The sequence below is a fragment of the Sceloporus undulatus genome, chromosome 1 (genome assembly GCF_019175285.1).
Source record: "Sceloporus undulatus isolate JIND9_A2432 ecotype Alabama chromosome 1, SceUnd_v1.1, whole genome shotgun sequence".
Classification (NCBI taxonomy): Eukaryota; Metazoa; Chordata; class Lepidosauria; order Squamata; family Phrynosomatidae; genus Sceloporus; species Sceloporus undulatus.
In genome coordinates, this window is record NC_056522.1 from 230,365,902 (window position 1) to 230,379,283 (window position 13,382).

Sequence of the window (13,382 nt, forward strand, 5' to 3'; positions counted from 1 at the left end):
TGAAAAACCAAAACCTAGAAATGCTGCATACCATAACATACTATACATATTTATATACCATTTTCATTTTCAAAAACTTGTATCTGATAATTCTAGGCTTCACTGTTCCTTAATCCCAGATTCTGTTTTTGTTTTGTAACCTGATTACGATACTGGGAGCTACTAGTAAGATGATAGTAAGCATCCATCACATATAGTTTTAAGATTTCAATACAGGTGACAGGTCGCACAACAGTACTAGCAAACATAACACATACTTTATTTGAATGTGGACAGGAAAGCATTCAAGAGAGACCTCCAATACAGTTGTGTGTTTTTTCAAATGATTCATCCACTACATGTATTAGATTCCACACACTTCTGAGCCTTGTCTAAAGCTTTATCTAAAAAAATCACATAGCTTAGCTACAGTATGGTGTATTAGTGGTCTGAGTATGCAAGAATACATTAATAAAAACTAATGCTATAAAACTTAGGAATACTCAGTGGCGTTGTCCCTATCATTAGGGAAAGCAATGAGTCTTCTAAGTGTCATGGAAAAGCAGAAATTCTTAGTTATTTGAAAAAAAAAAAGAAATATATTATTATGGCCAATGACCAGCATAGTTGGTTATTTAATTAATTTATTTTTTTGTCTTTTCCTCACCAAGGACAAGGAGGGAGGAACATGTGGGAGCTTTTGACTCAGGTGCCCAAAACAATTTATCCAGTTAGGGAAAATATATAAATAATAAATAAATTTATCTTGGACAGCAGCTGTATTATGCCCTAGGAAGGAAAGACCGGTTCTCAATAAGTAAGGAAATATCAATAGAAATTATGCTGTCATAGGAAACTGCAAGGAGACAAACAAATAGCCACAAGAGACCCGCTGTTTACCTTCTCCTGGTAAGGCCAGTATAGATCTTGTTCTGCTTTGTCTCCCTTCTGCATTTTTACTGGAGCATGAGTGGGAACAAGATGACCACTGTGACCATTCAGTCAGAACACAGTCCATTGCACATGGTACTTCACAAGTCGCTGTTCTGGAAGGTGAAGGACTATCAGCACAAAAATCATCTGATACATCCTCACCTAAAATCAACGCAGAGTGGGGGGAAAACAGAACACCTAGGTTAGAATTAAAACGTCAAAAATAGTACAGTGGTATCAGAGCAAAGGCAGGCTCCTAGTAAGACTCTGTTCAGTTTACAGAGGTACTGAATCAGGCATTTTGACATTCACTCTACATTGAGGTATGCTCCATGTTTGAAATCCACATCTCTCTCTATCACAGAGGATCAAAACCCTCCAGAGGTTGTGTTTACCTTTACAAAATAACTTCTAGGATTTGGCCTTCTTACAGATACAATATTATGAGCACAAGGAAGGGCAGGTCAAGTTTGTTGAAATGTAACAATTTCTGGCTTACCGTACCTGTGTAGAATGTGTATTGCTCCACTTTCATGCACCTTGAGAATAGAGTTCAAATTGTGTAAATCTGCATGCTTTACCGAATTCTAAAGCAACCTCAGAAGGCCCACAACCCCTCACTGTTGGCCATACTGGCTGAGACTTCTGGGAGCTAAAGTCTAAAACATCTAGAATGTGACCTTTATTTTGACATTTGTTCTAAAGGTCACATTAAAAAGACAGAGCTGTCACCAAAAGTAACCAAGCATTTTCATTTATATATAGTCATCACATGCATGTATGCATCACATGCATACACACAAAGTCAAAAAGTCACATATACAAATAAAATCACTAATAAGGATTCATAAATTAGGATACTGGGATTTCATACATCATTATCTTTTAAATGTTTTCCCCTGGTAAAAATGCATAAAGGTTAAAACCAGTCTGTCTCTACAGAGCCTTATCTAACTATTTTAGCAAATGTAACCAGCCTTCATGATGAGGGCACATGTGGGTGTTCTTATATATTTGAGCACTGTTCCCTGGTATTTGAATAAACTGAAAAATTCAATAGAGTATCCTGCAGATCCTCAATTTCTTCTAAAGGTCAGTGAACTATACAATCTCTATCATAAAGGCTTTTTTTATGCCTCCCATCCAGAACTGCCAATAACCTAATAAAGTAATGAATAGATTAAAATTAACTTAATAAATAGGTTAAAATTAAAATTAATAATTATAATCTGTCTTAAATATGTGAATAGCTTTAAAATAAAAAATAAACTTTAATGCAAATACAATTTTTAATAGATTAGGGCTATTTTTCAAGAAGAGATAGTGTCATTATCTAGGTGCCAAGCCATATCAAGCAGCCTCTGTTTTATCTGACCTTTAGCACGCACACACATAGATACCCACACCTGGTAATCCTTAGGTGAATGTCAAAAAATCCTGATTAGGCTATCAGAAAAAGAACAAACCCTGATTTTTCTCCTTTCAGTATATTTAGGAAGAAGAAAGGACACAGATTCACTAAAAATAACCTTAAGCCAATAATTTAAAATTATTCCATACTACACACTGAACAGGAATCATGTCTGTTGACAAGTTGGCTTCAACTCATGGTAACCCCATGAGTAAGACACCTCCAACCACATCTGTCCAACTGCTCTGTTCAGGTTCTGCAGGCTCAGGACCATGATCTCCTTGATTGAATCTATTCATTTAGTATTACTTCTGCATAAACTATCAGAGTCCTGTTACAGCATCTCAAACATTTTCTATCCACTAATGATGTATGTTCCCTTGTCACTGCTTCATCTAATTGGCTGCTGGTTATAGAGGAGAAGGAAATAAGGATCTCAAAACATGGCTTAACAAGTATTAAATATTATGAAGGACAGGTGGAACATGAGAATTGTCCTTTGGGATGAAACAAGAACTCCATCTAATGCAGCATCATGTTCCCATAGCAGCCAGTCAGATGCCTATTGAAAATTCACAAGCAGAACATAGGAGCAACAGTCCCTTCTTATTGTTGATCCCAAGTTGCTAGTACTAAGAGGCATACTTTTTTTGAAACCTAAAGCTACTTGATTAAGTAGCCATCAACATGCATCCACCAGTGACATTACTAGAACATAAGGCACACAAAGGATTCTTTTTTCAGTATTCAAAGACATAGCCGTATTAGTCTGGAAAAATCAGTATGCAAAGGGATCTTGCAGCACTTGAAACTGAACATCTGAAAGATAGATGTTGGCAACATGAGCTTTTGTAGACTCATGTCTATGAAAGCTCATGCTAGCACTTCTATCTTTCAGTTACTCTCAAAGGTGCTGAAAGGTCTCTTTTTCAACAACTATCCTATATTTCTTGCAGCCTTGCAGTTTCCCTTCACCCTGGATGCCCATTCATTTGCAGCATTTGTATCGTCCCACAGATCCCCTCTACACAGAAACAGATGGCATCATAATTCTTCTTCTCCATGAGTTGGGCTTAGAAAAAGTGGGGGACATTTTCTTCAACCACACACATGCACATGTACATCCTTGATATTTAACATCCATCCAAATTTCGCATGTTAGGAATTGAAGAAAAGAGCTTTCTCTCATTTAATCTAAAAGTGCCATAGTTTAGTAATGGATTGCAAAAAGTTGCAATGCTTCATTTAGTGGTAAATATATATTTAAAAACACACATATTTAAATCATGATGGTTCATGATGGTAAAAGGAATGTGATTTTGTGGATCTCAGACTCTGTGGCACTCCAGTGCAACCTACATACACAGACACATATGAAGCTATACAAAAGAGGCAAAGAAGGATTGATTATGGGTAATATAGTTATGTCCTGGACCATTTCCATGTTTGATCATTTTAACATCACATCTCACTTTCATTATAAGCAATTTGTTTAATTATTATTTTGAAAGTTTTCCTCCAGCTTTAGGATATTTGCATGTCTTTCACAAACCCAAAATGGACCAAAAAATAACCAATTTTTTTTAAAAAATGGTCTGGAGAAGACAGTAAAAGCAGTAACTGCAGCTGGAAAAGAAAATCATTCATTCATCAGCAACCAGAATTATGTTTCTCATGAAGCAGCCTGACCTATAATTATAATGCAAAGGGTAAAGATCTCAATTGCTTTGGCAAGGCAACATGGATATGCTGGCTTGCAAATAAGACAGACAGGCTGCCAGGGGAAGTGCTTAAAGCTGTCAATTGTGAAACAGTAATTTCTGCATTTATATTCTTAAATTAGGACAGCCTCATAGTCCCTGAGGTGAAAATAAAACTTTTCAAGCATATTACGGAGAGTAACAGAGAAAATCAAGAAGGCAATCATGCTACACAAGATGTTTTCACACACACTCACACACACGCACATAAACACATTCCCTTTCTCCAGGTCTTGCCTTTGCTTATCAGCCAAAGCTTGACTTGCCTGATCACAGTATTATTATTCTAGCCTGCTGAATGATGAAAAATATTCAAAAAATCCCTCTCCTTCAGGAATGCCTCTCCTCATGAATGAATATCAGTCTCCTTCCATGACATGTCTGGCAAGATTTCCTCGCTGAACCTACAGCCTGTATTTAATCATTCTCTGTGAATGGCCCATTTCAGCCACAGCACTCTGGGTGTTCACATCAAGCTGACAGCTGAGTAAGTCAGGAAAGTGGGGGAGAGAAAGAAGAGGAAATCTTAAACCTTGCACCAATTATAAACTTGCCTCCAAAAGTCATTCTGCTATTACCATCCTTCACAAGGATTTTGACAGCCTGCCTGTGTGGCAGCCAACATGCCACATCTCTAAGAACTAGGGTCAAGGTGGAAGTTGTGAGGAGCCCTTCAAAGAAAAGGTAAGGCTGGAAGATTTCAATACTTTAGGCTAGTCAAATGGTTTTTCAGCATTGCTATTTATGAGAAGTGTACAGATAGTCCGTTTTCTGTCAGATTCAGAGCATATAGCCAACAGAGGACTTATTTCCCTGCCTTCTTATTCAGTTTCAGCTGAACAGGTTACCTATATTTGATACTTGTCAAAATCCATCTGGGCTGCCTATAGGACACTGAAAGATAGTAATGGAAGAACCTGAGTTGGCTGTGGATGAAATATATGTTTTTATTTTAATGTAAATGAAAGAGAAGCAACCAAAAACCTGTCACTTCTGAAATCCTTTTGTGTTCTTAGTACAAAAGGAAAGGAAAAAAAAAGAACTCTTTCATCTACAAGAGATGTATAAAACCCAATCTTGTTGAAGAAACTGAATTAAGTGGTTCTTAAGTTTCAACATTTTGAGCAGGCCTGCTAAGAATGAGAAAAAACAAGTTAAGACATAAGCAGCAAGTATCCTCCATGTTACTAGATTCAGCAAAAAATACAAAAAAAAAAAAATACATTGAGAATGATTTCCTAATACCAGAGAGAGGGATGTTGCACAATCCATGGCCTCTCTATGATAGCATTCCCTTTTCCATTTCTCTGTACTAAATTTTATAAAAAGTTTTAGGTTATGGTGGGACTTGATATCGGTTCATAGATTCAATTTGCGAAAATCCAGAAGCAACTAGAGGGATGCTCCTTGAGAAACGTTCCTGAACTTGTCCAAACCCATTTGGCTTTCTTACTTCATAATTTTTCAGATATCTTGCGTGAATGACACTATCCAGACCAGTTTCAAAAATTTACTGTGGACAAAATTTGGTGACAAGCCTACACTTGATACAAAATATTGCCACTCTTGAAATCCTATGATATTAACACCAAATGACTGTAACTTGTTGTGATGAACCTCTCCTTCACCAAACCTCTTTTAACTCAGTTGTCAGCCCTAGAGAGTATTATACACCCACAGCTGTCCCAATATGTAAAGTTTCACACCACTTTTATTTATATTCTATGGGTTTACTTTATTTGTTGAGTTGGAAAGGATCTCATAGGTCATCAAGTCCAACCACACGCCCAATGCAGAAAATGCAGCTAAAGCAGCCCTAGAAAGTAACTATGAAGATGTCCAAAAAAGAGGCCCCACCACTTCTCTAGGAAATTGTTTCCACTGCTAAACTGCTTTTACTGTTAAGCAATTATTTCTAATGTTCAGTCAAAATTTATCTATCTGCAACTTAAAACCATTAGAATTAGTCTAAAAACAATCATGTCACCCCTCAGTCTTCTTTTCAGCTGGCTAAACATAACCAATTCCCTAAATCTTTCCTTTCTCTTATAATTGTTGCTGCCCTTCTCTGAAACCATTCCGTCTTATCTATATTCTTCTTAAATGAGAAACCAAGAACTAATGTTTAATATGTTTTAGGTTTTTTTTAATTATTTTATTATTTTAAACTGTTTAACCTGTTGCTTTAACATTATTTATAAGCTACACTGAGATCAGAGAAACAACAGCAACAACAACAGTAACAATAAATATCTGTGTTTTTAAATCAGCACTTGCTACTATTTAGGGAAGGTGAATTTTGCCAGTTTTGTTTTCCCCAAGAAGATTTCTATCGATGAACCTAGTAACAGAGAAATCAGAGAGTCAGGAAAATGAACTTAAAACAATTACAAGGTATATAAAGACAATTACAATTCAATTACTATTTCTTGGACATGTTTTGTTTCTAGGTGGTGAGCAAAATTATATTGTTCTGGATGGTCTTTGACTTTTAAAAAAACTATTAGAATTGATTTTTAAATATTTTTTTTAAAAAAATCTGTTCCTTTATGTGATGTTTTTATCTGTTTTATTATACATTGGTTTGGGAGTCCTGGTGGTTTGGAAAAAGATTAACAAACATTTTAAATACTAAGTAAAAAAAAAATCCTATAACAAATGAAATCTAGACCAGTTGGCTTCAGCATATGCCCCCAATAGTGCTCCTCAATTAATTCATGAGGCAGAATGATATATAAAATCTTACCAAGTAATATCAATAAGCTGTTGGCTATATTTGCCACTTGCACAGAGAGAGAGAGAGACACTACAGACACACATATTTTGATTTATATAGTGTCATTAACAATACCCAGTGTTTTACAGAAAGTTTAACATGCACTGCTTGACCAAAGGATTGTCTATACTTTCTGTAAAATCTGAGTGGGACCGCCATTTTCCAGATTCTCAGCAACACTGGGCTTGCCTACACTATTACAGAAATATTACTCAAATACTCAAATACACTATGTCCCAAATACTGAGGCACATTGTGGCAAATTCAATTCAACTTAAGCAGTTACATATCCCTCCATTCTGAGATCTCTACAAGCCAGTTTCCACAAATAATTTTTGGCCACACATCCATGGCTACTCCACTTTATTTATTTTTTCCTGTCCATCAGTTTCTTGACTACAAGCAGGAACCTTGCTAACACTTTCCCCCTATACACTCTCATTGCCTAGTATAGGAAAGAACCTTGTGATATATCAGCCTGTGGACAAGCATTATCCATCATTGAGCTGCCTGGTCATTGTTGCATTCAATCACTGACTATTGGACTAATCATGAGGAAGGGTGCTTTGGAGTGCTGCATGGCAATGTTAGCCTTGCTGCAAGCTATTATTCCAGTTCGTGATATGGTGGGCATGTTCCAGAATAAACAGGTACAACTGAGAAGTGCTCTGGCATGAGAAATCAAGTTCCTTAGATCCCATGCCCATGTACTCCTTAACGGTCACTCCCAACACAGCCTGGAACATTCGCCATGCACCCAGATGTCCTCTTTGTTGGTGGGAGTACACAAGCAGGTGGTTTGTGTGGGTGGTGTAGTCTGGTGAGAAGTGACTGCATAATTTCAGGATGTGCTACTCTATTTTCTCCAAATTAGTGGACATCCTTAATCTAGAGATGTGGAAACAAGACACCTGCATGAGGAGAGCCATTACAGTTGAAGAATGAATAGGCATTACTCTGTGGCTGTTTGCAAGCCAGTGCACATGTCATCTTGCAGCCAATCATTTCAGAGTTGGATGATCAACTGTCAAAGAAATTATTGATGAGGGTATCCTGGCCATGGAAAGCCACTTCTGCCTAGGACCATTTATATTGGAAATGCTCATAGGTTTGTAATGGGAAAATGTTTCCTGATACGTTTTCAGCAGCAATAATGTCAGATGGATGTGCACACTGTTTCCCCATTAGTTCTAGCTGTGTTGTTCATGGGTAACAATGTGCTGTATAATCATATTCCCCATTTTTCCCTTCCCTACTCTACTTTCTGCAGATCAAGGATGGGTTCTCAGAATATATTTCCTGCAAGTAATTGGCATAATGGATGGATGTCATTGCCAAATTATGTTTCCTGTGAGGAAAGGAGGAGAAATGATCAATAGGAACTACGCATAGTCCACCTTGCTTCAGGGAAGATGTGATCACAAGGGGTGCTTCAAGGATGCTGAGATTGGGTGGAGTGACCAGAATCATGATTCATGTGTGATAAGGAACTTGGCAATTTATGACACTATGGAGGCAGAGGTGTTTGTGCCAGGAAATCCTGCAATCTAAATTGGTGAAAAGGAGATTGAGCCACTTTTTAATTGGACAGTGCCTATTCAATTTGGAAAGAACCTGGATACCCTCATCAAGAAAAAGACACTTTTCAACAAGTTTATCAGTTGCACCAGGAACATGGTGGAGAATGCATTTGGTCAACTGAAAGTGCATTTGACATATGGCTGAGGAGAATGTGTCTTCAACATGTGTTATTTTACATAACATTTGGAAGACTGGGGGGTAAAGTTCTAAACAGAGATCGTCATCATGTGCATGAATATGTATTGTGTACATTGGAGACACCTCCTGTAAATAATGAGCAAAAAAAAAGAGGAAAGGAAAGGAAAGGAGAGGAGAGGTAATGTGGAATGAGGTTGTAGACTCCTTTTGGTTAGCAAGTATGCCATCTATGCATACTGCTTTGTTGTTGTGTATGCTTTGTTGTTGTGTATGCAATTATTTGACCTTTTATATGTTGTTTGCTGAAAGCCATGTTGCAATGTTCAATAGTAAATGCTATTCTATTACAGATCAGTGAAGGAGTGGTGTGTTTTTACTTTTTGAAACAAAAAAAATGTAGTTAGCCAGGTCACAAACTATAAAGTTTCTCACTCTCCATTCATCGATATGTTAGGGCACCTCCCTCCCCTCAAGGCTGCTGTGAGGATGTATTTCCCTGGCTGCCAACTACTTTGTCCTCATCCTGTACCTAGGACAATGGCAGGATCCCAAGTGGGTCCCCAATACCAGCCCCCACCACCACCACCACAGCATTGCCCCTAGATGATAGGTGCTTGACCAGAATGCTAAGCAGGACAATCTGTGTCTTGATGAAGCTTCTAAGGTACTTGCTGGCCTGTTTATCCTCCAGTTCAGCCTTTCCTCCTCTCTCCTTCTAAAATCCAAGTATACTTTCCCCTCTTCCTATAAATGGCCCATTAATCTTGCCAACTATTCTGTTGAATGATCCATCCAATGATCAGCCATGTCCCATGTCATCTTGCACTCTCTTCTTTTCCTATAGCCTTTCTGCTGATGGAAACATGACATTCCACTATAATATAAATCACTTCTCATTAGCAGGTGGGATACGAGGGTTTTTTACAGTTTCGGTGTTGACTATAACATAACCGATTAACATTACACTCAACCTTTCATGCATCCCACTTTAGGTAACAGTTTGGTTGACAGCAACAGAAGATGAGCATAGAAACACATTTTATGTAATTTCATACAGGCTCAGTACAAATGCAGCACATACAAACATGTGTACAGTTAGCCCTTGGCATCCACTGGGGTTCGGTTCCAGGACCCTCATACCAAAATCCATGGATGCTCAAGTCCCATTAAATACAATGGAGGAGTAAAATAGTGTCCCTTATATAAAATGTCAAAATCAAGGTTTGTTTATTGTAATTTATATATTTTCAAAATATTTTCAAGCTGTGGATGCTTGAATCCATGGATAAAAAAAATCAGTGGATACAGACTGCCGACTGTATTTTCCATAAATTAATTTTAAAAGGGTTGTACCATGGCTGTCTGTGTCCGGGAAAGCAGCCAAAGGGCTGATAAGGCAGCTAGTTCTCAAACAAACAACCCTCTCCCAGCACAGCAAAGTCAGTGTAAGCTACACAGTCCTGGAGAGATGCAGTAGCTTTACCAAAAGGGATTACCAAGAGAATTGTCAGACAGTCCGAGGTTCAGGGTAACAGATAGGCAGGTCGATGAAGCAGTCCAAGGTCAAGGTTTCTGGATATTCAAGACAAGAAGCCAAGGAGCCAGAGACAGAGTCTTTCCTCTAAAAGAGTCAGATATCCACTGGCAAAGAACCACACATGCTCCAGGTGCTTAAGAAGGCAAGGAGCTGGCCTTCAGCTGTGCCTGATTACGAAGACGCTTCTGATAAAGCCTCCGAGATCTTCGAAGGCCCTCTCTTTCTGCTCGACGCTCATTGAAGGTAGGCACACTGCCCAGATCCTCCTCCATGTCCACAGCCTCGGCACCAGGCAAACTTGACTGCTGAACCTCTGGAGGGGCCATAGACTCTGCTCCAGCAGAACTAGGGCCAGCCTCTGGCTCCTCCATTACAGGTTCAAGCCCCTGGGGCTCTGGCTCCTCCGTTATAGGTTCAGATCCCAGAGGCTCTAGCTCATCCTCTGAGTCCTCCAAGCCATCTTCCAGGCTGGGCATGACAGTCTGCTTGGGAACTCTATCTGACTCCATGTTCACCTTTGCTTTCTGCATTTGTGGGGTGGGAAAGAGAGCTGCTGCTTGCCACAGAGGAAACAGATTGTGGATCTGGAAACTGGTCCACAGGGTACAAAGTAATGACTGCTTCATCACTTTTCTGTGCTTGCTATAGGTCCATATCAACTACAAATCTGGATAGCAGCAGTAAAGATCCAAACTAACCATCATGCTGGGCCCCACTGAAATACTACTCACAAACAAGAGAGAAACACAGACATGTACATTAGGGATGGGTATGTTACCTGGATTGCTCTAGAATAGTTCCTGGGAGCCCTCTTCAAGGGATGGATCTTACACTTGCTGGAACTTGCCCAAATAAGACCCAATGAATCATGGTGCTCTGAGCCACACACTTTGGGTGAATGGTGGAATCTCCAGTGAATATGTTGTGCAATTCCTCAAAGAAAGACATGGTGGCTGTCCCATGGCTGCTCTGCGAGTTATGATCAGCCACTTCACAGTACTACTGTCAGAGGGTTTTTGCTTTTAATCCTGCATTCCTCCACGGTTATACTGTGCCCTTTCCCCTCATTTGGGCTCTGCTGTTTTTGAACATCCCAATGGCATTCATGGAAATGTTCCTGGTCCTTCTCCTTGCCCCACAAGGAGATGAGGTTGAGTGCATCTTTCCTGGTCCAGAACACTCCTCTGCTTCCTTTTTTACCACAGGAGGACTGGGCTTTGGTTATCGCTAAGCAGTTAATCGAAGGTGCACAGATGCAAGTACAAGTATCAATAGCAGATGTAATGATGTTTTCATCACCTTATCTCCAGATAAGAAAGAAGTATAACATCTTTTTATTATGTAATGGTGTAGGGACAGAGCTTGGGGAAGGTATTATTTGGACTACAAATTCCCAAACCTACCAGTGTGGAACTTGCAGTAACTTTCCAAGTTTTTTGGAAGAGTATGTGCAAGTCCAGATCCACAATCTTACCACTAATGTTACGGATGGAGGCCCAGAGACTGAGGCAAAGGCATCATAAGAGAGATAGCTATTGAAGAGAAGGGTTTCAAGGAAGAAAGAAATGTTCCACACTTCATGGGTGTTCTGAAAGTGGATCAGGTATAAAGAAAAGAAAATATGAAAGGGAGAAAGACATTTTTGGGCAGTTGATTGTTGAATATTAGAGAATAGATACTTGGTTTGCCTCAGATAAACATCAATAACAAATTTGCTAATCTGGCAGACAAGCAAAATTATATAGCAAACCAAAAAAGTGGCTCTTTTCTATTGACTCTCTTTGGTCCTGTTGCGCCAAGGGAGATTGGGCTATATATAATCTTGCAAACCAAGCCCTGAAACACAGAAGATCCTAATTTGCACATAAATGACTCATACAGCACTTCTGTATCTCCTAATGACATGCTGTCCATCAATATTACTCCTTGAATCCATTCATGTTCGCCATGTAAAATAATGAAACAGTCATTAAAATACTATGCCTGCCATAAAATTTTATATCTCATTTAAATCTTGGGAAACAATGCCAATAAACCTTGAGTAACTGCTTGTCTGTAGCAAAGATGTTAGTAGATAGTAGTAAATTTACGAATGGGGAGGGCTGGGAAATCAAAGTTGCTATTTGGAAGCTTACTAATAGCAGTTTTAAATCTTTCTGGATAAATAGTCTTACGGAGAAAAAATATTCCCTCAGACATTTAATTAGTTAATGGAACAGTTGCATTTAAGTACTTCACAACAATAATAACAGAATTTAGGAGTGAAAGATTGATTTGATGTAACATTTATAATGTACTCAACTCTTGCTAATGTTCTCATTGATGTTTTCTCCCACACGATAAGACACCAAAGGAAATTCTATAAATCCCAGTACAAATCTTCACCTGTTCATCTTGTGTTGCCTGTTAAGGATTATTTCATGCTTCTCAGAAATTTCTACCTGGCTGCTGAGTTTGGCTAATGCCAATCCATAGTTAAGTTCCCTAACAAGAAGCATTGTCATTTTGTCAGTGTTACCACCAGGGTGAGAAATAAACCTAACTGTTTTGGTCCATCACTATTTTAGAAACAGAAGGGGAGAAGGAAAAGAACAGTGGTGAGAAGAACAAGATGTCAGAGAGGAACACAATGGAAGAAATACAAAAAAGGGAAAAGAAGCAAATGCTGGAATATTTCAAAATATGAACCCAAGTTTTGATGTAACAGGCAATATGACACAAAACAAGTCTGATAAGGGGGGAAAGTAGTAGCCTTGTCATTTCACACAATACATAACCAACTTATTTAGTCCACTGTAAGTTGTAGTAGTGGTCATTATCTTAGGGGATTTAAAAAGTGTGTTAGGAAATATCATGGGGTGGTATCCACCTTATGTTCCTCCATTGAAGGCATGACTCTTTATCAAGTAGAAGTTTTCATCAGTAGAAGACAAGAGAAGAGATTTTCAGTTATTTCCTCTCCTCACTGTCATCCCTGTACACCATCACATGCTGTTCCAAACAATGTCCCTAAACCACTAAATCTGGGGAAATGTAAGGGGCTGCATCAAAATTGTCTCTGCCTCATACTACTGAAGGGAGCCCTTAGATCAAAGTACCTCTGATGAGGTCAGGTATATAAGCTCTAGGTCTGTCAGTGCCTATGAGCAAATGGGAGCCAATGGTCAGAGTGATCATGCCATTGAGTTACAAGAGGCATCAGCAAAGGACAACAAATGTGGGCTACATGAGACATCCAAAAGATTTCTCTGTGAAATGTATTAATTT

General features: G+C 38.7%; 1 protein-coding gene across 1 annotated transcript in view; it reads right to left on the reverse strand.

Annotated features, from left to right (window-relative positions):
• The window catches only part of THSD7B (thrombospondin type 1 domain containing 7B), a 628,673-nt gene that overhangs the window by 267,760 nt on the left and 347,531 nt on the right, over window positions 1-13,382 (reverse strand). Inside the window, exon 8 of the mRNA XM_042446231.1 lies at window positions 880-1,074. Within this exon, the coding sequence (XP_042302165.1) occupies window positions 880-1,074 (195 nt within the window). The remainder of the gene's footprint in view (window positions 1-879; window positions 1,075-13,382) is intronic.